The sequence below is a fragment of the Branchiostoma belcheri genome, unplaced genomic scaffold (assembly GCF_001625305.1).
Source record: "Branchiostoma belcheri isolate BF01 breed outbred unplaced genomic scaffold, Haploidv18h27 scaffold24, whole genome shotgun sequence".
NCBI lineage: Eukaryota > Metazoa > Chordata > Leptocardii > Amphioxiformes > Branchiostomatidae > Branchiostoma > Branchiostoma belcheri.
In genome coordinates, this window is record NW_017803843.1 from 969822 (window position 1) to 996970 (window position 27149).

At 47.0% G+C, this 27149-nt stretch overlaps 1 protein-coding gene across 1 annotated transcript; it reads left to right on the forward strand.

Annotated features, from left to right (window-relative positions):
• Positions 1 to 27022, forward strand: LOC109470924. The gene is given in 36 exon segments (XM_019770022.1): positions 1 to 822; positions 973 to 1191; positions 2343 to 2495; positions 2771 to 2893; positions 3094 to 3223; positions 3534 to 3826; positions 4988 to 5728; positions 6093 to 6311; positions 6930 to 7082; positions 7442 to 7564; positions 7922 to 8051; positions 8383 to 8707; positions 10683 to 11424; positions 11715 to 11933; positions 12325 to 12477; positions 12642 to 12764; positions 12980 to 13109; positions 13226 to 13562; positions 14328 to 15105; positions 15287 to 15502; positions 16182 to 16334; positions 16576 to 16692; positions 17318 to 17447; positions 17662 to 17988; positions 19905 to 20644; positions 21040 to 21255; positions 21727 to 21876; positions 22038 to 22154; positions 22285 to 22414; positions 22556 to 22790; positions 23723 to 24320; positions 24519 to 24770; positions 25096 to 25266; positions 25622 to 25732; positions 25893 to 26022; positions 26422 to 27022. Coding segments are annotated over 36 exon segments (9867 nt in total). The 5' UTR covers positions 1 to 111; the 3' UTR covers positions 26694 to 27022.
• Positions 27023 to 27149: the final 127 nt, after the last annotated feature.

Genomic DNA, 27149 nt, shown 5'->3' on the forward strand with positions numbered 1-27149 from the left:
TAAAAGCTCACAATGAGATTTGCCCCTCAGAGCGGTTAGCTTAGTCTGAGGTCGACGTGGTCTTTGTACCAGAAGTGGGCGTTGTACCGTTTAGAAAACATTGAGCTTAAGATGCCAGTCGCCATGCTGTCTCTCCTCACTGCGTCGTTATTACTGGGGTTCACGTGCGGGGCCGAGTACGACTATGGCGCGTTCGACCCAAGCAGAGACAACTTCCGTCCAGGTACGTTTCCCAACGGCTTCATCTGGAGCACGGCCACGGCGTCCTACCAGATCGAGGGCGGCTGGGACGCGGACGGCAAAGGCGAGTCCATCTGGGACAGGTTCTCCCACACATCTGGTAACGTAGACCGCGGGGACACCGGAGACGTGGCCTGTGACAGCTACAACAAGTACCGAGAAGACGTGCAGCTCATGAAGGCCATGGGTCTAGAATACTACCGCTTCTCGCTGGCCTGGACCCGAATCTTTCCCGATGGCACCTCAGCAAGCGGCCCTAATCAAGCTGGAGTTGACTACTACAACAACGTCATAGACGAGCTGATCGCAAACGGCATCACCCCGATGGTGACGCTTTACCACTGGGACCTTCCGCAGGCCTTACAGGACAGGTACGGAGGGTGGGTGAGCGAGGAGCTCGTACAACATTTTAACGACTACGCCACCTTCGCGTTCCGCACTTTCGGGGACAGGGTGAAGTACTGGATCACGTTTAACGAGCCCTGGGTGGTGTGCTTCCTTGGGTACGGTACAGGAGGCAACGCTCCGGGCATTCAGGACTCGGGCAATTCCACTTACCTCTGCGGACACAACATCTTAAAGGTACACTCTAACATTTCTGCTCCTCAAGATTTTGTATTCCTGCTTTTGAGGATTTGTTCCATCGCTCTTGCACACAATATATCTAAACGCAAGGCTGCATTGTAAGTCACAAAAGTATTTACTTTAGAACCCTTTATTTATTTCTACAAGGCTCACGCGGAGGCCTGGCACACATACGACGCCGTTTACCGCGGCAGTCAGCAGGGACAGGTCAGTATAACGCTTAACTGTGACTGGCCGGAGCCCCGCGACCCGGACTCCCAGCTGGACGTCGACGCGGCTGACCGGTACATACAGTTCTACATCGGCTGGTTCGCCCACCCCATCTACTCTGCCGAGGGAGACTATCCCGCCGCCATGAAGAACAGTGTGAGTTGGACAAAGTTTTCTTTTCAGGCACACAAACATCCGTCTAGCTCTCTAATGTACTTGGTATTTTGTATACCTGCAAGCGCATTCTCGTGTGTGCAGACATTTCATCAGGCCAACTTTAAAACCATAGTATTTTGTTAACCACTTCTGTGTCTATCCCTAAGATCCTAAATGTAACTACTGTTACAGTCATAAATGATTTACTGTATGTTTTATGGTTTTGTTGACGAGATTTCTAAAATGAAGCTATAAACTAGAAAGGCCAATATTTGCTTTGGAGCAAATACAGCGATGGGTTCACCACATTTTACGACATGGCAGGGAAAGAATGAGAAACACAAGGGAAAACAATGATTTACATTGATATAACTATAATATGAAGTAACATACAACTAAAACAACAGTTGGATAGCTATTCCCTACTTTATTGGTTAGGATTTTTAATTGCATAATGCAAACTGTTGATTTTCAAAATAAAAAAAAACGTTCATGCCCCGCATTCCAATGCTGGAGCAGGAAAGCTTGAAATACCTACCAAAACACTTGAATACAGGCATACTGTCAGTATGGAAATGCTCTGTGCAGGTGTTAATCAAGTTAAATCCCAACAGCCAATCAGCAAGAAGAATAGAGGAAAGCTGCATGCCTATTGGTTGATGCCCTGCATTCCATTGTGATGACTCATGCCCAAACGTGGTAAACACGGCACACTAACACAGTAATACATTTTGCTATAACACAGCCAAAAAAAACCATTCTAAAAGCCTGTATCACAAAAATTTAAAAACCGCCTTGGGGTATTTGCCCATTGTACCTCCATACCAAATTTCAGGACCTTAGGCCCTAAAATGAAGAAGCTGAATCCATTTAAAGATATGGCAGGAGGAGAAGAAGGAGGAGAATCATCAGCAAAGACAATATGGTTTCACCACACCACTTCGTGGTGGGGTGAACCCATAATTAAAAAATGGAAAAGGTGAAAACTAGATGCTGTAGAAGTCCCAAACTGAGTCAATAAAGGATGAATGGTTGTGTCAATTGATGTTCGCACAAGAAAGGCATAAAACTGGTCTACAGGAATCGTCCAGTGCTGTTTATATGACACACTTTGCGTCTTTCAATGACCACCCTGTCTCCGTGAACCACAGATTTTGGAGAAGAGTCAGGCGGAGGGTCTTCGGGAGTCTCGCCTGCCTCAGTTCACAGCGGCAGAGATAGACTACATCAGAGGCACGGGGGACTTCTTCGGTCTGAACCACTACACCGCACGGATTATCCAGAACAGGGTGGACCCTAACGATGTATGCACTCCCTTTTTATTTGTTTGTTTGTTTGTTTGTTTGTTTGTTTGTTTGAGACATATTCAAATCAGCCTTAACATGATACTGCTGACTATTTATTTGTCCTATCTTAGAGACACCTGGGTAGCTCCTATACTATATATGGGTATCTTCATGATTTCCAAGGAGGCCCAGGAAACAAAACCATACTACATGACGTAAAATCATATGGAAAATTGTACATAAGTAGGACAACGTAGACCAGTTTCAAATACTAATTTTATTTTTTCATGTAGACCCCAGGCTACTCCAACGACAGGAACCTGTCCGAGAGCACGGCACCAGAGTGGCCGAGGGCCGCGTCCGAGTGGCTGTACGTCGTGCCCTGGGGGCTCCGCAGACTGCTCAAATTTATCAAGGTAGAGTGGAATACTTACCCTTTCTTATCAAGACTACAAAGTTGTGGGTGTCGATGACATGTAGAGACAGAGCGTTTGTGTATGTTCATGATACATATTTGTTTGTTTGTTTGTTTGTTTTCTTTTTTATCACGTCCCAAGACTTGTAACTTTCCAATCTGAATGAGCAAACTTACGGGGAATTTTTGTGTTTCCTGTAGACGAATTACCGTGACCCTGACGTGTACATCACCGAGAACGGCCGGTCGGACCATGACGAACAACCGCCCATCATGGAGGACGACGACCGCATCTGCTACTACATGGGCTACATCGACGAGGTCCTCAAAGGTAAGGGGCCGGTGGCTTTACTACGTCGCACGATCGCCAACAGTATGAATTCTAGGGATAGTCATGCATGTGTTCTGCAAAAATTTATTTCTCTTAATGAGTCTTATTACGAAAAGTCTGTTTTAGGTAGTTCTGTCATAGCCTGCTTGGAAAATGACAAACGACATTAATACTGGACGACGCCCTACGACGAATGTGACGGCGCCTGTGTAAGAGTGAGAGATTTGCGTCTCCTATGCACAGAAATTTCTAACGTGTCATCATACTACCTTAGGTACTAATTCCCTACTTTCGTCTCCTAACGCCCCAGCCATAGAAGTAGACACGGCATGGTCCCTGATGGACAACTTCGAGTGGTCTCGTGGCTACACCGAACGCTTCGGGCTGCACTACGTCAACTTCACCGACCCAAGCCGGCCCCGAACACCCAAGAAATCGGCAACTTTCTACCAGGATATCATCGCCAGCAACGGCTTCCCTGAGGGAGCAAAGGTTACTGAGATGGTGCGGAGTAGGTGGGAGGGGTGCAGGGGAGGGCCTGTGGGCTGGGCGGCAGCTACCCGCGCCAACATAGGGGTGCTAGTACTCTCGGTCACGGTTACGGTTATCTGTACCATTTTCAAGATATAGATGTGTGTACAGTTTCGCATGATATTAGTTGAGTAGGATGCAACTGTGTGTGATTTGGCTGTATCTTGATACACCAATCCTGACTGTGCATCACAGTTAGTGGCGAATCATGATATAACCTTTGAAATAAAACGTACAATGTATAGTCGTATCTGCGTGTACTCGCATAAAACATACAATAGCAATATAGTGGCGAGAAAGACATTATACTAGTTTTACTGCATGAAGACCTTAAAATTCACAGCCATGTGAGCGTTACGCTTAAGGACTATCAATGACTGAGTCAGTGAGTTTTATTGATGTGTACTTAAGCGTGTTTTACCATCGTGTGCATTGCGTGGTGTACGTGACATGCAGAAATAAACCTCTACATCTCTGTGGTAGTCAGGGTTCAGACAAAGCCCATTTGATAGAGTTCAAAAGCATGTCTGGCCAAGTACACGTTCAATAAAGTCACAGCAAGTAAATAATATTAATATTAATATAGATGTCATAAATATGTGTGTGTGTGTGTGTGTGTGTGTGTGTGTGTGCGTGCGTGCGTGCGTGCGTGCGTGCGTGTGTGCATTGATTTCGTAAAAAAAATAACAAGAAATTTGGTTCCCCTTCCGCGATGGTTTCTATCTTTTATTGAAATGTCAAGTTAGGCATCTTGTTTATTCTTGCGCTCTCGCATTAGACCTAAAGTCTTCAGGAGATAGAATTGTCTTGTGATGGCATAAGAACACTGTCGCACGAGCATAGTAAACATTACGTGCTGGTGTTTTTACGAAAAGAGACCATGGAGGTAAACATTAACCAACCCACGCTAACCCCGTACCCTCAACCTTGACTAGGGACCGCACAAGAACACGGTTTGAAAAGCAATAACAACTCTATTTTGGACTATTTTCTGACTTACGTGAAGTTATGATTACAAACGCCCACGGGAATACAACACGCCCTTCCAAGTATCGGTAAGTATAGGTGCGATGCAGCAAAAGTTTTAAATCTAGCATGAAAAGCAGTATACGATAGTTGAATTGGAAAGTTTGACCTTTTGAGACGAACCGGGTAATATTGTTCAAAGAAAGACATTACCTCAGCTGCGATATCGTGCGGCGGTACAAAGCCCTGAATCCCTGTTTTAGCTAGTTACAAAGATTACTTGGTACGAGGCCTAACATGTCGGGCACGATGCTGGGTCTATTTGCCACGTCCTTGTGCCTTGGTCTTGTTTGCGGGGCTCAGTACGACTATGGCGCGTACGACCACAGCAGAGACGCGTTCAGACAGGGCAGATTTCCCGACGGCTTCATCTGGAGCACGGCCACGGCGTCCTACCAGATCGAGGGCGGCTGGGACGCGGACGGCAAAGGCGAGTCCATCTGGGACAGGTTCTCGCACACATCTGGTAACGTAGACCGCGGGGACACCGGAGACGTGGCCTGTGACAGCTACAACAAGTACCAAGAAGACGTGCGACTCATGACGGACTTGGGTCTGAAGTACTACCGCTTCTCTCTCTCCTGGACCCGTATCTTCCCCGACGGCACGTCAGCAAGCGGTCCCAATGAAGATGGAGTTGCGTACTACAATAACCTGATCAACGAGCTGATACGTAACGGCGTAACTCCGATGGTGACGCTTTACCACTGGGACCTTCCGCAGAACCTACAAGACACGTACGGAGGTTGGGTGAGCGAGGGCGTCGTCAGGCACTACAACGACTACGCCACCTTCGTGTTCCAGACGTTCGGGGACAGGGTGAAGTACTGGATCACGTTTAACGAGCCCTGGGTGGTGTGTTACATCGGGTACGGGACAGGGGAGCACGCCCCGGGGATACAGGACGAGAGGAACTCCACGTACCTCTGCGGACACAACATACTAAAGGTATACCGACATCTCTGACTTGGTATTCTCGACGCAAACAAAATACTTTTTTTTGCTATCGATGTAGGTTCCATTGAAAAGCTACTTTTTTGGGTGGCGGGTGATTTTTGTTTATATATCATATATTATATACATCATATTATACTTCTTTAATATCTTTGATATGCAAATAAATATGATGCAAACATTCAAGAGCTCAAGAGCACGTAACTGGCGGGCATAATATTTCCCTTTCCTTACGTCACAACAAGAACACGTAAAAAGTCCGCGATCGCTTTGTTCAGAAGCTACATTTCTGTGGTTAGTTTTGCCAATCGGCAACTTTTATTCTAACTGTAAAACACATTTTTCTTGCACGCCCCAGGCTCATGCTCAGGCGTGGCACACCTACGACACAAACTTCCGAGCCAGTCAGCGCGGACAGGTCGGCATCACCCTGAACTCGGACTGGGCGGAACCCCGGGACCCTGAGCTGGACGCTGACGTCACCGCCACCGAAAGGTACCTGCAGTTCTACCTGGGCTGGTTCGCAAATCCCATCTACAGCGTCGACGGAGACTATCCCATCGTCATGAAGGAGGCCGTGAGTTAAAAGTTGCTTTCTTAAAAAAATGATAAGCAAAAACATAGTCTGAGACCAAGTCTTGATAAAGTACACTAAGTTCTAACTATAAACGATGTTTCTGCAATGATAGGCCGTTTGTTTTCATTGGGCAAATGGCCAGACGCTCACAGTAATTCTTAGGCAGTTTTACTATATTGGACCTTTGCAGACCGCGGTGATCACAACAACATCCAACGAACATGTGAAAGAACTGAAAGTTAATCAGTAACTGTGTGTAAACATGTACTGCTTCAACAGTACGCACAAAGGCACTCGGAAGGTCAAACAAATCCTGATGGTCATTGCTGTGGATTTTTTTTTATAAATCTAATGAAATAAATGTATAGGTTTGATACAACTCTTACCTTGTTTAAATGACAAACCAAATCGCAAAGTCGTCCAGGAAACGCGGTTACATTGGATGAAGTGTTTAGTTCCTTACAGTCAACGTTTGCGAACTCGGCGAGCCAGTAATTCTGCCTGGGCTCAGAAATATTCCTGGGGGTAGACTTGATAGTTTAGGTGGCCCATGGCTCGGGGCTAACCGAATTGGCCCGGTACACAGTCTTTACGTTACCAGGTTACTGTTTCCCGCAGGTGCTAGCTAAGAGCCAGGCGGAGGGTCTGCGGGAGTCTCGCCTGCCACAGTTCTCCCAAGAGGAAGTCGAGTTCATCAGAGGAACCTCCGACTTCTTCGGCCTGAACCACTACACCACACGGATCATTGAGGATAACGTGGTCGTCGGCGCGGTGTGTTACTTTTTGTGCTAATAATAAAGCCCTAGGAAGTAAATAATATGGATGTCATAAATGTGCGTGTGCGTGCGTGTGTGCGTGCGTGCGTGCGTGTGTGCGTGCGTGCGTGCGTGCGTGCGTGTCTGTGTGCAGTTGAGTGACAGCATGTGAGAGGGGGAATTCCCTAACCACAGTCCTCACATGCAGGGCATGGCAAAGTGCTTAAATTGTGGGCAAGCTCTCAGTCTGCAAAGTTTCTTTCCTAGACCGTAGAAAGTATGTCCAACAATCTCTCTGGTTATGCCAATAAATTAATAGAAACCCTACATACTTTGGTTTCCCCTATCTGATTGTATTAATTGCCTATGTTGTAGGCACCAGGATATTCGAACGACAGGGACATCGCACAGTACACGGCGCCTGAGTGGACCAGGGCTGAGTCGGAGTGGTTGTATGAAGTTCCCTGGGGTCTCCGCAGGCTGCTCAACTATATCAAGGTAGAGCTATAACAAGTTACATCCCATACGTCATAATTTCTGCTAACCAAAGCCCAGAGTAAACCTGGCTGCAATTTGGTAGCCTATGATTCCCATAGTAATAGCAGGATAGAAGAATGGGTTCCAACGTAGGAAAAATACAGAAACTTCCTTGCTTCTAAGATTACAGATGAAGATATTCTCATTATTATATCTTCAAGTTCTGAAGACTTTAATACCTCAGACATTAGGTCCTCCTACAGGCACCGGGCAGAAAGTTTCCATCTTGACCTAACGACAGCCACTTCCTCAGCGTTTTTCCATGTTATATTGGCTCCTGAAGTTTAGTTCTGAAGATGTTTCTGAAATATTTTGCAGCTGAACTATGGTGATCCCGAGGTGCTGGTGACGGAGAACGGGCGGTCTGACGGTGACGTCACGCCCCCTGTCATGGACGACAGGGACCGCATCTGTTACTACATGACGTACATCGACGAGGTGCTGAAGGGTAGGTGTTGATATTTCTGTGGTGTACATAACGGGTTAAAAGTCCTTGTAAGTCGTGATTCCCATAAATGTAGTAATCATATTACTGTACTACTATAATCAGGATCAGGTCCGGCCCTCGACCTGATCCTCTGAACTGCCAGACTGCCTACACACGCCGGTTCCTCGGCTCCAGGGCCAACATGACCCCAAGGAAATTACTCCACAGCCCCCCTCAGTTGGCTGGGCCTAGCGTGGTATGAGTCTGGCGTCTAGGCTAGACCTGGGTCTCAATTTTCTATACTCACACTTATTTTTATGTTAACGTCGTCTTCGTATGTTTAACGTTGCAGCTATCGAAGTAGACGGAGTGAAGGTGCGAGCCTACACCGCCTGGTCCCTGATGGACAACTTCGAGTGGGCCCGAGGCTACACCGAACGCTTCGGGCTGCATTACGTCGACTTCAACGACCCAAGCCGACCCCGAACAGCCAAACAGTCCGCAAGCTTCTACAAGGACGTCATCGCCAGCAACGGCTTTCCTGCAGGAGCAGAGGTTACAGAGATGGTGCGGAGTAGGTGGGCTGGGTGCAGGGGAGCGGCGGCCGCCACGCGCGCCAACATCGCGATCTTAGCTCTGTCATTCATCATAACTGCCATGTATAACCTTGTCAAGATGTAAGAGTTTGGTGGATCCATAACTGGACGTACAGATTTGCTATTTCCTAGTACTTTTGTGTACGTGTGTGTATAGGTTGAATTATCAACAAGGCAGCTTGAACGCTTCACAATTGTTCTTGTTTTTGTTTACGCATTTTTTAAATCGTAAGATTGTTTGTGTTGTGAACATGATAAGTTCTTCGTGTGGCATATGGCTTTCACTCACTGCGGATGCGCCTCCTATGAGGTATTTTTTGTGGAAACAACCTTCTTGGTGGTGATGGAAATGAATCATAAAAACTCCAGAGTTCTCATTTGTCACATTGCTCTTTGACTTTGAATAAAACGTTATTTCATGGTCATCTGAGGCTTTGAGGATCTTTGCGTTTGTGATCTGCAATCTTCTTTCCTAAATGTAGTTTTACAAGCGATCTATATTGTTTGAGTAATGGCACAATGTCAATAATGGGGCACTTACGTTACAGCAATGTGACCTTGTCATGGTCAATTGCCCCCAATAAATACGTATTGAACAAACATTCGTTCACAGTGTTGCTTGCACGGAATACTGTAAGTCTACAAATTTCCGCGGTATATTTAGATTCGCGGAATTCGCGGGGACCTTTGTACCGCGAATCTATTTCCCCGCGAATATGTTTTGCGTAAGTGTGCCCCCCTCCCCACATGCATTCACGAGCTAGGGCCGATTCACGACGGTATTAAGCGAAACGCTGAAACAACACACGCGATCCACAAATCACTGCAAATCAATTTTATTATTAGCAAATGTACGTATGCTGAGTACCAAAATCTTTTAAGTTATACTGATATCAAAAATGATATTATGAGACACCGAATCGCGATACTGCGGCACTGGCCGTGTCAAACGTGCACCGCCGGACAAAAATCTTTGCGTGCAGAACGCCGGCCATGCGCGCACGGGCGCTTGAAAATTGTGGGCACATCGGGCAAATCTACAAATATTTTGATGAAAAATAGAACTGCTGGTATCTGGAAAATGTTAGTTGATTCTCTTTTGCGCCCTGCTTTGCGGGCGTTTTTTTTTTCTTCTTGTTTTGCTGGATAGAAACGCTACCGTGGGCCTACAAAACCGAAGGCGACCTTTGCATACTTCCGGGTTCAAAATCTCGCCGAAAACGGCATAAATTTGCTTAGGAATATATATTTTCCCGAAAGATTCTTACGATTATGCATTTCTTCACTAGATTATCGATGTGTAGTCGTGGAAAATAGCGTTTTAGCGCTTATTTCCGAACAACGAAAATTGTTTACAAGCGCGTCAGATTGATAGAGCTTTACCACCGGCAGTCTCGCGCGGTGCACGAAACAAATTTTTGCGCCGCATTTTTGGAGATAAATGTCGGAACACGAACTTTTATTATTTTAAACATTCACTTTACAAGTTCTTCTTGGAACGGCCAAGGAGAAATCGCGAATCTAAAAATACCGCGGATTGTCCATTTTCCCGAAACCGCGAACTTTAGGCCCCGCGAATCTAAAGAGACTTACAGTATATAATGATATGAAATTACAACTTCAGTAGGTATGCATTCAGACTGGGTACCTTTCCCAACGATTTCATCTTCAGCACGGAACAACCACTTGTAACAAGTGGAAACAAACATTAAAAAGGACATGGATAATTATTAACAAAATCGGCGGGTTAAACTGACCCGTTACCTTTACAGGGATCGTTCATAAGGTTCTGTAACTATTGAATAAGTCTGTGGACAAACGCAGTTTCCTTCAGGAGTCAAATCAGACACAGCGCCTTATAATAATTGTCAGACAAAACTTAGCGTTGAATTGACGAGATTTAGAATTAAGACAAAAATTATATTTGCCAGTAGATTTCTAGCGTTCCTTTGTGTAGTCAGCCTTCTGAAACGAGCGGAGAGAATTACTTCATCTGTGACGTGCCACGAGGTGGGCGTGACGCGTCATGACGGTTAGTTTAGCCTTGTAGCTATAGCCAGGATTATTTTCAGCTGAGCGGAGACACAATGTTGGCTACCATACTGACCCTGCTTACCGCGTCTTTTCTAACGGGACCAGTGTGCGGTGCTGAGTACGACTACGGTGCGTACGACCCGACCAGGGACACATTCAGGACTGGGCGGTTTCCGGACGGGTTTTTTTGGAGCACGGCCACGGCGTCTTACCAGATCGAGGGTGCCTGGAACGTCAGCGGCAAAGGCGAGTCCATCTGGGACAGGTTCTCCCACACACCCGGTAAGGTGCAGCGAGGAGACACCGGAGACGTGGCCTGTGACAGCTACAACAAGTACCGAGAAGACGTGCAGCTCATGAAGGACTTGGGCCTACGATTCTACCGCTTTTCTCTTTCGTGGACCCGTATCTTTCCCGATGGCACCTCAGCTAGCGGCCCCAACCAAGCTGGAGTCGACTACTACAACAACGTCATAAATGAGCTGATCAGAAACGACATCACCCCGATGGTGACGCTTTACCACTGGGACCTTCCGCAGGCCTTACAGGACAGGTACGGAGGGTGGGTGAGCGAGGAGATCGTACAACACTTCGAGGACTACGCCACCTTCGCGTTCCAGACGTTCGGTGACCGGGTGAAGTACTGGATCACGTTTAATGAGCCCTGGGTGGTGTGTACTGCAGGGTACGGGTCTGGGGGCCACGCTCCCGGCATTCAGGACTCGGGCAACTCCACGTACCTCTGCGGACACAACATCATAAAGGTACGATCTGCAGTCTCACTACACTACGCAAGACAGGATCAAAGTTAGGGCGACTGGGTATAATTTCATGAAGGGTGGGGTAGGCAAGCGTGTTTGATATTCCTCGTTAAATTCTGCCTTTCCACTGTACAGCTCAGGTGTAACTAGCCGTCTTGTGTTTTCATGTTTGGGTCGGGGGTGGTTTGATGGGGATGGGGAGGGGCAAACGTACCCTGTCGTCCTCACCAATCTTTGTGTCTTTAACGTGCATGAAAACAATTTAAAATGTGACTTTCGTCTACAATTATTAGTCCCACGCCAGCGCGTGGCACAGCTACGACCAGAACTTCCGCCGTGCCCAGGGAGGACGAGTCAGCATCACGCTCAGCTGCGGCTGGACGGAGCCGTTCGACCCCGACGTGCCGGCCGACGTCGTCGCCGCCGACCGCGACCTGCAGTTCCAGATGGGCTGGTTTGCCCACCCGATCTACACCTCACAGGGCGACTATCCTCCCGCCATGAAGGAAATTGTGAGTTAGCCTACATAACGTTATACATCATTCCCTGTGTTCTTATATATGTACGTTTGCTAACAGCGCGGTCGCTTTTGTCGTAGATCGTCGCGTCGTACGATTTTGGTGCCATACAGACTGCCATAGAGGTCTCAACCAAAATGTGAAAGAACCAGCAAGGGTCTTAACCAAAATGTGAAAGAACAGGCAAGGGTCTTAGAAAGCCTTTAATATGTAACAAGGTAGCTTAATTTTGCATCACACATGCACGACTACAACCAATTGCAAGAACGCCCTCAGTTTACGGACGACGATCGGACGACGTAGGTGACAAGGTCCTAAACATACAGGTCTTATCTAGTAACAACTTCGCTGTTGTGGTCTAACAGTACCACACCTTACATAACAGATCCTGCGGAAGAGTCTGGCGCAGGGGTTCCGGGAGTCCCGTCTGCCGGAGTTCACGGCGGCGGAGATTGACTACATCAGCGGTACCTACGACTTCTTCGGGCTGAACCATTATTCATCTGGAATAGTGAAGCACAAGGTCTCAACCGGGCAGGTCAGTGGGAGATGTTTGACTTTTAGCACTTAAAGATACTTTTTAAGGCTCATTGGTCTTGTTTTTTGGCGACACCTTAGGGACGGAGCCAGCATATGTAGTATTTCGCTTTAGGATGCAAATGTTTCTTCTTCGATAAAACAATCGGTTTTCTCATTCGATAGGACCCAAATTTCTGGGGCGACCAGGACCTGGAGTCGACCGTGGCACCAGAGTGGCCCCAGGCGGCTTCCAGCTGGCTCTACTCCGTACCCTGGGGGATCCGCAGGCTGCTCGGCTACATCAAGGTACATCAAAATCTCTACCATGACTTTACGTGTAGGGAATGTTTTCTTGAAGGAAAAGCCCATTGATGCGTTCATTCAATTTTTGTCATGTGCAGTACTACTATTTCCCTATTCCAGTATATTCCCAATAATCAACAAACATGTATCAAGTTGGAGTAAAATGAACTTGTACTTCATGGCGCCAGGTATCACAAAGTACAACCATTGTTCTACAGCAAAACTACAACGATCCTGACATCTACATCACAGAGAACGGCTGGTCTGAAGAGGAGGCGGATCCGCCCATCCTGGAGGACACCGGTCGCCTCTGCTTCTACATGGGGTACATCGACGAAGTTCTGAAAGGTGAGCAGATCTCAGGTGTTACAACAAGCAGTCTGGTACTATAGAAAGGTTCATCTACGTTTCTTTGTGTCACAGATCGCACTGACATTCCTCCCTCTGCCTTTCAATCATCACAGCTATCGACCTGGACGAAGTGAAGGTGCGAGCCTACACCGCCTGGTCGCTGATGGACAACTTCGAGTGGGCAGAGGGCTACACCGAACGCTTCGGGCTTCACTCCGTAGACTTCACCGACCCGAACCGACCCCGAACACCCAAGCGGTCCGCAAGCTTCTACAGGGACGTCATCGCCAACAACGGCTTCCCTGAGGGAGCAGAGGTTACTGAGATGGTGCGGAGTAGGTGGGAGGGGTGCAGGGGAGGTCCGGCGGGCTGGGCGGCCGCTACCCGCGCCAACATAGGGGTGCTAGTACTCTCGGTCATCGTCAATGCAATGTATAACTTTATCAACATGTAGGAGCGTTATAGCCCCGTGAATGCCTTGTCATTCCTGGCTGTTTGTGTTTATTCATGTCGAGAAACCGTTTTTTTACCATTTATTTGATGCTTCCTTGTTGTTCCGCTGGTTTTCAGTTGTTGTTTTTTTACCGCAAGACTTCTATTTTCCACCATGAGACAAAAGAACAGGATTGATATGTGGTGTTGCCGCTTCATTTTGTGTGTGAAATACTACGAAGATAATTCGTATTGAGCCTAAGGGACATTTTTGCTTTGAATTCAATAAAACCTATCTTTAAAAACACCTCTGGCTGACATATCTGTATCGTCAATAATATGAGTGAATCAGTGTTGACCCAGGTTCAACAATCCGTGTACAAATACATACAAACTACTTAGTCGTGTTGTTATAAAGGGTTACATGTACGTACTAGCACATCCATTTCCGACGAGATACTACAGTAATACATTCAGAGCAAGTCATATCTATCCGCATGCATCTGAAAATTAGATTTTATTTTCTGATGTCTGCAAATAATTATTCTTTAATTAGGCCCCAAAGAGTTTTGTACACAATGAGAGAGGTTATATAACCCAATCCCAATCAACTTCTAAGTTGATGAACCGCGATGAACAAATTAAAAATGTCTTGCCTGTCAAAGCCTGGCGTTCTCCGGTTTAGCTCTCACCAATCATTAATCGCCCTACAAATGATTGCTGATTGAAGGTCAGTGTACTTTAGTCAAACCTACATGTAACGGCTGCAGCTATTTGTTAACGTCGGGCCGAAGGGCGGTTGTTACAAGTGCGCTGTAGATCGGTAATCCGCTGCCTGTTCCGTCCCTGGATTCTCGCCATGTTGCTCCTGCTGACCTTCTCTGTGCTGTTGGGTACGGCGTGTTCTGTCGTGTACGACTATGGCGCGCACGACCCAGCCAGGGACGCCTTCCTCCCCGGCCGCTTCCCGGACGGCTTCAGCTTCAGCACGGCCACCGCCGCCTACCAGATCGAGGGCGGCTGGAACGCCAGCGGTAAAGGTGAGTCCATATGGGACAGGTTCTCCCACACACCTGGTAAGGTAGACCGCGGGGACACCGGAGACGTGGCCTGTGACAGCTACAACAAGTACCGAGAAGACGTGCAGCTCATGAAGAGCATGGGACTACGAGACTACCGTTTGTCTCTGTCATGGCCGCGAATCTTTCCCGACGGTACCCTAGCGAGCGGCGTCAATCAAGACGGAGTCGACTACTACAATAATGTCATAAATGAGCTGATCGCAAACGGCATCACCCCGATGGTGACGCTTTACCACTGGGACCTTCCGCAGGTCTTACAGGACAGGTACGGGGGATGGGTGAACGAAAGTCTGGTGGAACACTTCAACGACTTTGCGACCTTCGCGTTCCAGGCGTTCGGGGACAGGGTGAAGTACTGGATCACGTTTAACGAGCCGAAGCCGGTGTGTAACAAGGGGTACGAGACGGGGACGCGCGCTCCAGGTGTCCGGGACCTGACCTTACTGTCTGCCTACAGGTGTGGACATACCATCATCAAGGTAAGCAGTACGCAGCATCTATCCGTGTTCTTATACATATTCCTAACAGGTTGCGCATGGTGTATAGATGTTTGATAATGCAGTTTTGCCAGTCGTATCGTATCCTTTTTAAAGATTATTCGACGAGGAAAATGCGACGACTAGTTGGTCGACCTGAGCAGCTTTAATTTTTCCCCACCAGGCCCATGCGAGGGCGTACCACACATACGACAGAGACTTCAGAATAAGTCAGCGCGGGATCGTGGGGATCACTCTGAACCTGGACTGGGCGGAGCCTCGTGACCCAGACCTGCCCGCCGACGTCCAGGCCGCGGACCGCTACATGCAGATCTACAGCGGCTGGTTCGCTCATCCCATCTACGTGGACGGAGACTATCCGCCATTCGTCAAGGAAGGGGTAAGTAATGGGTGGGCAGGCTACTCTCTCTTTGCAGCCAAGGGCATATTGGGGCGCAATCGCAAGGGTCTGGAGAGGCTGCCATTCGGCACTAACTCAGGTGATCTCAATACGACCCCAGGTTCGGCCATAGGACTGTAGGTCACAGGGTCTGGGGGGAAAGTCAACCTACGTCGAAAGACAAAGCTGCTTCCTAGCTTCATTTAGCCTCCTTCGCAGTCTTGTTGGGCGTCGGCGTTATTTTTTCTCTGAGCGACGCGAGTAATATGCAGCCGCAAGGGACGATTTGCTGCCGAGGGAGTTTTTGCCACGGAGAGAAGGTTTCGCGCTCCAACAAGCCGTGTTCTTCCAACAGGCCCTAATTACTTCAACCAAACGCAAATTAATTACATAACAAATAGAGATTGGAAAGTGTTCACTTACATAGACACAGGAACGATGTTTATCACAAAGCCATTATTTGCTATTTGTACAGTCGTTTAGGTCATGAGGACACTCGGACAGGTTGCTATTTATTCATTTCTGTGGAGATGCCTGCGTTTTCTGACTGTTCTAGTCAGGAGAGTCTGATTGTATATGCTATCGCCCACACAGTATAACAAAATACACGTAATAAAAGCATTTTGGCAACGCCTTAGGAGCAGAGGCTTCTTTTTATATGTTCTGACCTTTCCCACAGTTGCAACAAGTTGGCTTGGCAAATCCGGGGGAAGCCGTCCCGGAGTTTTCCGCGGAGGACAAGACTTACATCGCCGGCACGGCCGACTTCTTCGGCTTGAACCACTACAAAACCCGGATAGTCACAAGCAGAGACATCGTCGTCGGCACAGCAGTAAGTGTTGACGTTGATAATCCGCCCATCCAATTGTAACAGGGCTAATGTGGGCATGACATTTTCATCTGTGTTGGTCGAAAACTCTTTGTCTAACACCAAACCACTTGCCAACGTAGCTTCGATCTTCCTCATGTTTGACTGACCCACTACGTATGACACGTGACCTTTCAGAAATCACACTGCATTGCTCTGAACTGCTAGATGCTTTTTATTAACATGCAACTTTCTCTGCAATTAGGGCCAGACTTTTCGGGACACCATAGAAGCGACCGTAGCACCGGAGTGGCCGCAGTCTGCGTCTAGCTGGCTGTACGTGGTGCCCTGGGGGCTCCGCAGGCTGCTGAAGCATATCAAGGTACAGGACTTCTCTTACAACGTTCTTATCTATTGCCAGTAAAGACACATTTGGACTTGAAAGAAAACATTATAAAGATAATACCGGCCTTGATTAAACTATGTCCTATTTGTCCATCTGTGCATGCATAATGAAGCCTGCTGTCAGCCAAACAGAAACAACTTGCCCAAAAGGAAGCATGTACGTATTGGAAATGGTGTCGGCACACCTGCCAGCAAACAGATCCTGTGACAATGAAATAGACAATACAAATGAAACTTTATTGCATGTTCATTCCCCGGAGGGATAAATGCATGGATGTACAATGTACTAGAGAGTACTAAAACAATAGTAATATAAAAGGCTAACATTAGGTCTAAGGTATATAATGCTAAAAATAAGATAAAAAGAAATATAAATATAAGTGGTATTGATCTAAGTTCTAATGGCTTCTTCTCTCTTTTTGAAACATTTTGAAATATACTTACATACTTCATTGATGACGTCTATATTTGTACATGATATAATATATTTAAAAGTGTCTTCCTTTGATAATGTTTTACATTTTTTGTCGAGCTTAATTGAACTGAACAGTGATTTACGAATACAATAGAAATAGAACGTAAATGCGTCGATGTCTTTTCAGCAAGCCTACGGTGACCCTGACGTGTACATCACGGAGAACGGCCGGTCGGACCCGGACGTCCAGCCGCCCATCCTGGAGGACACCGACCGGGTCTGCTACTACGCGACGTACATCGACGAGGTTCTAAAGGGTAAGCAGCTGCACACGTGAAATCCTATAGCTAAGCCTGTAGTAGGCAGGGAATAATAGCTGCCATTGCATCATATTGCCGTCTTCTTTTTCCTTCAATTCAGCTCTAAAAGGCATAGGAACTGACCTCTACTTGGTATGTGAAAACAAGTAGTTTTTGTTGCCAAGAAAGCCATCCTATCACCATTTTAACGCCGTTGTTGTTACGTTTTTAGCTATAAAAGAAGACGACGTCAAGGTGAAGTCGTACACCGCCTGGTCCTTCATGGACAACTTCGAGTGGGACAAGGGCTACACCGAGCGGTTCGGGCTCATCTACGTCGACTTCACCGACCCCAACCGACCCCGAACACCGAAGAGGTCCGCAAGTTTCTACACCGACATTATCGCCAACAACGGCTTCCCTGAGGGAGCAGAGGTCACCATGATGGTTCAGGACATGTGGGGGAAGTGTCGAGGCTCGTCGGGATCAGCCGGACTCCGTGTTAACAATGGATTTTTAGCTCTTTTTATCACGATTACCGTCATGTGTACCTTCTTAAAATGGAACTAATGTCGTTCATTTACCGCTTCAACAAGTGAAATGGACAACTAATATTGCAGCGTATGAACGAGTACGGAGTAGCAAATTGTTCTAAAGTTATGTACTCAACAATGGTCGTGAGCTCGTGACACGTGTATTGAATGTTCTTGCAATTAGCCCTTGGGCATGAATTTACAATAAACTTTCATTTATTGATTTTAAGTGCATGTCCTAATGTTGAAATTGTTCGAAATAAATATCTCGCTACTGAAATGGATTGATAATTGACAGAGCGGAGGTCTTACGATGAATAGCATATTGTTAAGTATAGGCCGGTTAGGATTAGGCCACATATAAGAAGCCTAATACTAATAGCCTAATAAAAGCTTCAGGGTTCTTAACCATAACAGACTTCCATCTCAAAGCTTCCATCTCACTCAAACACACCCTCGAAAAAAGCAACACGCCGAAAGGTCGACGACCCATCCTAAGGCTACTTAGTACGAGGGGTGTTCAAAAAGTTCTCGGCCTCACCTAGAAAATAAAGGTCAAACTCCTATTCTTTGGTATAGCTGTATACTATGACGTCTTACATCACTGCGCACAAAAATTCAAATTTTTGTATTCATTAATGAGCACGTGACGCCCCGTGAAAATGGGGTGGGTGAGGGCAAATCACAAAATGGCCGCAAAAGAAGCGTGTGCTGTGATCAAGTGTATCGATAAAAAAGAAAGTCTCCTAAGGACATCCATGAAGACATGGTCAAGACACTTGGTGATGACTCCCCTTCTTATTTAAATATAAAGAACGGGGTTACTAGCTACAATCGCGGCAAGGAGAGCACAAAAGATAAACATAGGTCAGGATGCCACAAATCAGCACCACGGACAATCCAGTTGAGGCCATCCATCACATGATAGTAAATGACAGATGTGAGACTGTCCAACATGTAGCAGGTTCTTTGGCCTGTGTTATGACTCAGTTCACAATATTTTGTCGAACATCCTGGGGATGAACAAACTGTCTGCATGGTGGGTGCCTCGAATGTTTTTTGAACATCAAAACTTAAACAGGCTTGACATTTCAAGGAACGAATTCAGTCCAATTCATTCAGTTTCCTCAAAACATTTGTCACTCAAGATGAGCTGGGTTCACCACTTTCACCCCGAATCAAAACAACAGAGCAAACAATGGATGAAGAATTTTTCCCGCCCCCCAAAGAAGTTTTAGCGAGTTTCGTCCGTTGACAGGGTTTTTGCCTCTGTTTTCTGGGACAGTAAGGAAGTAATCATGATTGACTACATGCGAAGGGGTTAAAGCATCAATGGGGAGTACTATAAAACAGAATTACGACATTTGAGGGCAACGATCAAAGAGAAAAGGAGAGGAAAGCTCCGAGCTGGCGTAATGAAAATGCACCTGTCCACACAACACAGGGGTCAGCGACAGCAGCAAACGAATTTCGGTTTGCAGTCTAACCCCACCCTTCCAATTCACCTGACCTAGCACCCTCGGACTTCTACCTGTTTCCTAAACTCAAGTTCCACTTACGTGGTCAACGTTTTGATGGTAATGATGACGTCATCTATGCGGTATAGGCCTATCTGGGGGTCCAGATGCAACCTTCTTCCACAAGGGGAAAATAAAGCTGGAACATCACTGGACCAAGTGCATTGCAGTTAGAGAGGACTATATTATAAAATAGTTTAAGAAAAATTTTACTGCCCTGACGTTTTCTAGGTGAGGCCGAGAACTTTTTGAACACCCCTCGTAATTATTAACCTAATCAATAACCACTTTATTTGATAACTAGTCGTGTTCTCAAAGAAAACGTAGCTCAGAGGTCAGAGTTCCCTAACGACTAGACGGGACGTTCGGTGTGTTAACGTATATAACGTTAAATCGAAGCCCACAGCCTGTCGGAGTTTTTTGAGCTTGCAGGAGCTTAATTTTTTGTAATAGCAGGTTCAAAATGATGTTTTTATGGACCTTCTTTGTGGTGATGAGTGCAGTGTACTGTGCTGAGTACGACTATGGAGCGTACGACCCGGCCAGGGACGCCTTCCGTCCAGGCAGGTTTCCCGACGGCTTCATCTGGAGCACGGCCACGGCGTCCTACCAGATCGAGGGCGGCTGGGACGCGGACGGCAAAGGCGAGTCCATCTGGGACAGGTTCTCCCACACACCTGGTAACGTAGACCGCGGGGACACCGGAGACGTGGCCTGTGACAGCTACAACAAGTACCGAGAAGACGTGCAGCTCATGAGGAACATGGGTCTGAAGTACTACCGCATGTCTCTGTCATGGCCGCGAATCTTTCCCGACGGTACCCTAGCGGGCGGCGTCAACCAAGCTGGAGTCGAGTACTACAATAATGTCATAAATGAGCTGATGGCAAACGGCATCACCCCGATGGTGACGCTTTACCACTGGGACCTTCCGCAGGCCTTACAGGACAGGTACGGGGGGTGGGTGAACGAAACGCTTGTAGAACACTTCAACGACTACGCGTCATACTGCTTCCAGACGTTCGGCGACAGGGTGAAGTTTTGGCTGACGTTTAACGAGCCGAAGGTCGTGTGTGACAACGGGCACATCACCGGAGAACACGCCCCCGGCATACAGGACCGGACCCTGCTGACCGGATATCGGGCTGGACACACGCTGCTGAAGGTATGAGGTCTACACGGCATGTTTACTCACGCTTTATTGTTGATATAACAGGAATAACAATCGGACTCAGTAGTGCACTTGCAACATGTAAGGAGCAAAAGTTACCTAACTTTTAACCATTGTTGACTGGCGTTTAGGTGGACGCAGCCGTCTTTATAGATTGCTTTTGGGCAGCCATAAAGGTGATGTGACCTTACAATCGCCCTTCCACCTCCGTAAAAAGGTAGGAATGCGAAATAAAAGCATAAACATTAAAATTTGATAGGCATTCATCCACGCTCTTATTGGTCGAAGCGATAATACTTGAACTGCGCATGCTAACTGTTTTGGATAGTCATCAGGATCGGTCCGTTGACAGCACTGTAATGCTCTTACCTTTATTCCCTTTACTTCAGGCTCATGCCAGGGCGTGGCACACATACGACAGAGACTTCAGAGCAGCTCAGGGCGGCAAAGTTGGAATCACCCTGAACCTGGACTGGGCGGAGCCTCGTGACCCAGACCTGCCCGCCGACGTCCAGGCCGCGGACCGCTACATGCAGATCTACAGCGGCTGGTTCGCTCATCCCATCTACGTGGACGGAGACTATCCGCCATTCCTGAAGGATGAGGTAAGTTTAGCATTCCTTATTAGTGGGTATGAAGTCTCTAGCATATTGTGACGGAGGTACAAGAATTGAGACGTTTGTTACACGATTAATTTGGGTGGTTGAGCTTTGGGTCTCTGTGTCTGTCCGGAAAGAGTAGGTTGATAGCACGTGGGTCGGGGAAAGGTTGGTGGGCAGGATGGCACATGAGGTCAGAAGGTCAGGCACGGGAAATGGGAAGAACTTAATAGTACGTTGACAGCACGTGGGGGGGGGCAGAAGATTCACGGGCAGAATGACAGGAGGTAAAAGATCAGACACAGGAAACGGGGTAAACTTGAAGGTCCCCCCCAAAAAAAAAATACCTGCCGGGCTTCTGTAAACTACGATTTCGTATAAAAACTGTGAATATTAGTAAACTTGAGCAAATTCTAGGGCACAAACTGCATCCATGCTACCGAAACAGTGTGTAATATAATTCCGTTTCTGTCACAGCTACAACAGCTCGCTCAAGCTAACCCGGGGATCAACTCGCTGGTGTTCACTCCAGAAGACAAGGAGTACATCCGGGGCACGTCTGACTACTTCGGATTGAACCATTACGTCACTCGCATCGTCGCAAACAGAGACATCGTTATCGGCCCGGTAAGTAATGACTTGAAATGATAAAACGTCTAATGGTAAAAGTTTTGTTATATACACCACTTCATTTGTGAAATATCACATATACAGCATGATCCTTGAACTCCCTAAGACGTGTCCGCTGTGTGTATTCAAGTAATATCGACCTCTTCCTATGAAATTAGGGCCAGACGTTCCGAGACACCTTTGAAGCGACCGTCGCGCCGGAGTGGCCGCGAGCAGAGTCCAACTGGCTGTACGTGGTGCCCTGGGGGCTCCGCAGGCTGCTCAAGCACATCAAGGTAAAGGACTTCCCTTTACTATCTACAGAACATCACAAGTTTGCAGTGAAATCAGATAATATTGAAATCTAGCATTACGGTTTATTAGAATACCTACTGATAGACCCTTAAACTTTCTCGTCGTTTTCAGACGAACTACGGTGACCCTGACATCTACATCACGGAGAACGGCCGGTCTGACGGTGACGTCACGCCGCCCATCATAGAGGACACCGACCGGGTCTGCTACTACGCCGGGTACATAGACGAGGTGTTCAAGGGTAAGTATTAAAAGTATTAAAAGCTGTACCATCTAATATAATCATCTCCTTCGCCAAGAAGTTTATGTTTTTTTTTTGGTTTTGGTATAACGTACAGACATTACATACAGACGTTCTAACGCTGCGTTACCATTGCTGTAGCTATCAACGAGGACGGCGTAAAAGTGAAGTCCTACACCGCCTGGTCCTTCATGGACAACTTCGAGTGGGCCCGAGGATACACCGAACGCTTCGGGCTTCACTATGTCGACTTCACCGACCCGAACCGACCCCGAACACCCAAACAGTCCGCTGGATTCTACAAGGACGTCATCGCTAACAACGGCTTCCCTGAGGGAGCAGACGTCACCAGGATGGTCCAGGACATGTGGGGGGAGTGCCGGGGGTCGGGGACGGCGAGCATCGGTGTCAGTGGTGGACTGTTGGCTGTGTCTCTATTGGTTATTGCATTGCATGTCGTCATGAAATTGTAGGGATGCCGTAAACACTTCTTGTAGGGATAGTTTTCATTTGTAGAAGCGTCTAGTTTTTCGTGATGACATATGCCTGTATGAAAAAGATCACTGATAAAAGATGGTCATCAAAAGATAACGCATGTTGTCTATATTCAGTAGTGCCATTGCGCTAAGCTATCAAACTGTTACTGATTCTGCAGCTGGCGAACCCTTGAACATGGTAAACTAAAACATATGTATGACGTTAAATGGTCTTTTGTTGATAGATAAGAACATCCGAGGAAAAAAATTCTGTAGAACCCTATAGTTCCCCGACGCCATACTAATATCATACCATTGTGAATTATTGCATGCCACATAGCTCATATAGATAAAATAAAAACTTAACACTACAAACATTACATCTGTTGGTGATCTTCTCTGCCTATGTTACATATTTCCCAATGCAGTCCTACCCTGGCACATCAAATACATGTATCGTTAAGATCCATCAAGAACTTCCCGAGAACATAGAGAAAGTTGTTACACATTGGTCCAGAGCACTCTCTCCTATTACTATCACCATTGCCTACATCGACATGTTTCTTCCATACTTCTTAATGCAGCATAAACAACAATCACAATATAGCGCAGTCCTAAGTACGGTTAGATATTAACTAATGGCGGAACAGAGATAGTTTAAAGTTCAACCGAGCCTGGCGTTTTAAAGTTTACTGTGCAGTGGCTACAGATCGACTGACGTGGTTAGAATGTTAGTCGCGTTGAGTTTGTGTGCGGTCCTAAGCACGGTGCACTGTGCTGTGCAGGACCATGGTGCTTACGATCCCGCCAGGGACGCCTTCCTACCAGGCAGATTTCCTGACGGTTTTATTTGGAGCACATCGACCTCCGCTTACCAGATCGAGGGCGGCTGGGACGCGGACGGCAAAGGCGAGTCCATCTGGGACAGGTTCTCCCACACACCTGGTAAGGTAGACCGCGGGGACACCGGAGACGTGGCCTGTGACAGCTACAACAAGTACCGAGAAGACGTGCAGCTTATGAAGAACATGGGTCTGAAGTATTACCGCATGTCTCTGTCATGGCCGCGAATCTTTCCCGACGGTACCCTAGCGGGCGGCGTCAAGCAAGCTGGAGTTGACTACTACAACAACGTCATAAATGAGCTGATCAGAAACGGCATCACCCCGATGGTGACTCTTTACCACTGGGACCTTCCGCAGGCCTTACAGGACAGGTACGGGGGGTGGGTGAACGAAAGTCTGGTGGAACACTTCAACGACTTCGTATCATTTGCATTCAAGAGCTTTGGGGACAGGGTCAAGCTGTGGTTAACCTTCAACGACGCAAAGATATTATGTAACGACGGCTACCTGACCGGCCAGCACGCTCCAGGCGTTCAGGACCCAAGCCAACTATCCAGCTACCTTTGTGGACATAATATCTTGAAGGTATAGTACCAACATTTGGTACCTTATTTAATGTACGGTACCTAGATTGTTAAAAGGGTAAAACAAAAAGCAGAATGCCATCTACGTACTGTCACGAAAATCTAGATCAATGACACCTGATCTGCACACATATTAAGTGACATCTTTGTCGACATGGGCATCAACAATTCTTCACAACTTTCTGTTCACCTTTTCCAGGCCCATGCCAAGGCGTGGCACACATACAACACCACCTTCCGAGCAAGTCAAGGTGGGAAGGTTGGAATAACCGTCAGCCTGGACTGGGCAGAGCCCCAGGATCCCGACCTTGCGGCCGATGTGGCGGCGGCAGATTATTACATGCAGGTCTCTAACGGCCAGTTCGCACATCCCATCTATGTCAACGGTGACTACCCACCTGACTTCAAAGTCTTGGTGAGTTGTGATACTTTTACTTTATGGAGATGAGCTGTAATACCTTTAGTTGTTGGTGAGATGTAATACCTTTAGTTGATGGTGATGAGTTGTAATACATTTAGTTGTTGCAGATTAGCTGTAATACCTTTAGTTGTTGTTGAGTAGAAATAAATTCTTTAGTTGTTGGTGAGTTATAATACCCGCTGCACATCCCCCCATCCGGATCCACAAACCATCTCTGCAAAGTTCCGCTCGACTGTCCTTCTCCAAGTCATTGCTTGGCCTCTCCTCTTCCTTTTCCCTGCTGAACACCAGTTCAGAAAGTCTCCTCACCCCTCACGTACAGTGATTCTCCTCAACCTCTACTCCTCAGGTCCAGAAACTCAGGCAGGCATTACCAGATAAGGACGTCCCGCACTTTACCGACGAAGAGAAGGCCAGCATTCGTGGCTCGTCGGACTTCTTCGGCCTGAATCACTACACGAGCCGTATCGTCGGGCACAGGGATACCCCTGCTGGGAAGGTGAGCGTTGTGGATACAAATGATCCTGTACAGGCGACTGGAATAGACCAATCCTGGTTGTCCATTACAATTAACAGTTCAAACAATAATAACAATTATCGGTTCGCCAATGAGAGCTGGCTGGATGTCCGCCAAATATGTGCATTTTCTGCGTCCGTGGTCATGATGGTGGCTCTATTCTTAAAATGATACAGTTGAAAGTACATACATCAATTCTACTTTAGTTAATCTCATACAGCATGTTGGTAGATGTTGCATATTAGTTGCATAGCAGTCACAACATCCACTAGTCCATCCACTGAGATGACCAACAGTTTGTAAATTAGTGAACCCCAGAGAGGCAACAACTCTGTTGTAACTATTACTATGTTGTTGTTTACAGGGGCCTCTGGACAACATCAACATCACGACATCTCCAGCCTGGCGGCGCGCTGCGTCTGACTGGCTGTACGCTGTGCCATGGGGCATGCGCAGAGTGCTCAAATACGTTAAGGTACCTGTCCAACTTAACATTACAGACCTTGTTTTACTAAAGAGTTCAATAGGACCCATCACTACTGAAAGAAAGCGTCTTGGTAGTCAGCTCTGTCAGTTGATGATAGCATCAATGTTGTATGAAGATTACAGTGAAATTATATGACAATCTTTGTAAGGACACGTTTGGCGACCCCGAGGTCTACATCACAGAGAACGGTTGGTCTGACGGTGACGTCACTCCGCCCGTCATGGAGGACACCGGCCGCATCTGTTACTACATGACGTACATCGATGAGGTACTAAAAGGTATGTTTATGTAAGTTTACCTTGTATAATGATAAGCTCTCCCTCCTATGCTTGTTTGTACACTTCAATCATTACAATTGGGGGTAGTGAATGAACGTCTTGTCTGTGCGTATGTACATGTATGTCACAGTGTGTTGTATGTGTACCCAACACACATGGGTGCATTGATGTGGGACTGGAAAGTTTGCAAAGCAGGATGGGTAAGGGGGTGAAGTCTGTCGTCATTGAGAAGTAACAGAAGGGCACCACAGCCACAAACGTAGTCAAGTATAGCAGTTTTTTTCACATTACTGACTTAGGAACAAAACCAGATCATTTCTACATGTTTCCATTGGCATTGATAGCCTCACCATTTTACTGTATGCCTATTAACTGTCCTTCTCCTGCATTGTTCTGCAGCTATTAACTATGACAAAGTGAATGTTAGAGCATATACTGCCTGGTCCATAATGGACAACATGGAGTGGCAAAATGGCTACACTCTGCGGTTTGGACTGTACTACGTTAACTTCACCGACCCAAACCGGCCTCGGACACCCAAGCTGTCAGCTGGAGTCTACAGGGCCATCATCACTAACAACGGCTTCCCTGAGGGAGCAGAGGTTACCAGGATGGTGGAGAACATGTGGGGGGAGTGTCAGAATGGCAGTGTCGTCAGGAAGGAGCTGTAGAGCATCATTTTCAAACAGCAATTGTTGTATTTTGGCTCTGTGATATACAGTATAGGCAATGGGGGTAAGGGATGACTACATGTGGCCTAAGGAAGGGGAGGGTCAACTTGGTGCTGGGTGATGCAGCCATGACAGTGTGTGTTAGTGTCTGACACTTACAGGAAGTTGGGTCAAAAGTCCCAGATTTGTAGCAGAGGTTTAATATCTCATTTCCTGTTTGTCAGCATGATTGCAGGGGTGTGACTGTGTCATCTCTTGTTATCAATACATAAAGGAAAATTTTTCTTGCCATATTTGATATTCTTTAACCCTTGTCCTGCTGGCATTCCTGGCACAATATTTTTCAATAATTTCATGTCTTAATTAGATCATAGACCCCCAAATTTTTTTGCCCTGCAGTGGCATAGTTACTTCCGCATTTGTTGCGTTTTGCTGCGGTGTGATGCGTTGCACGAG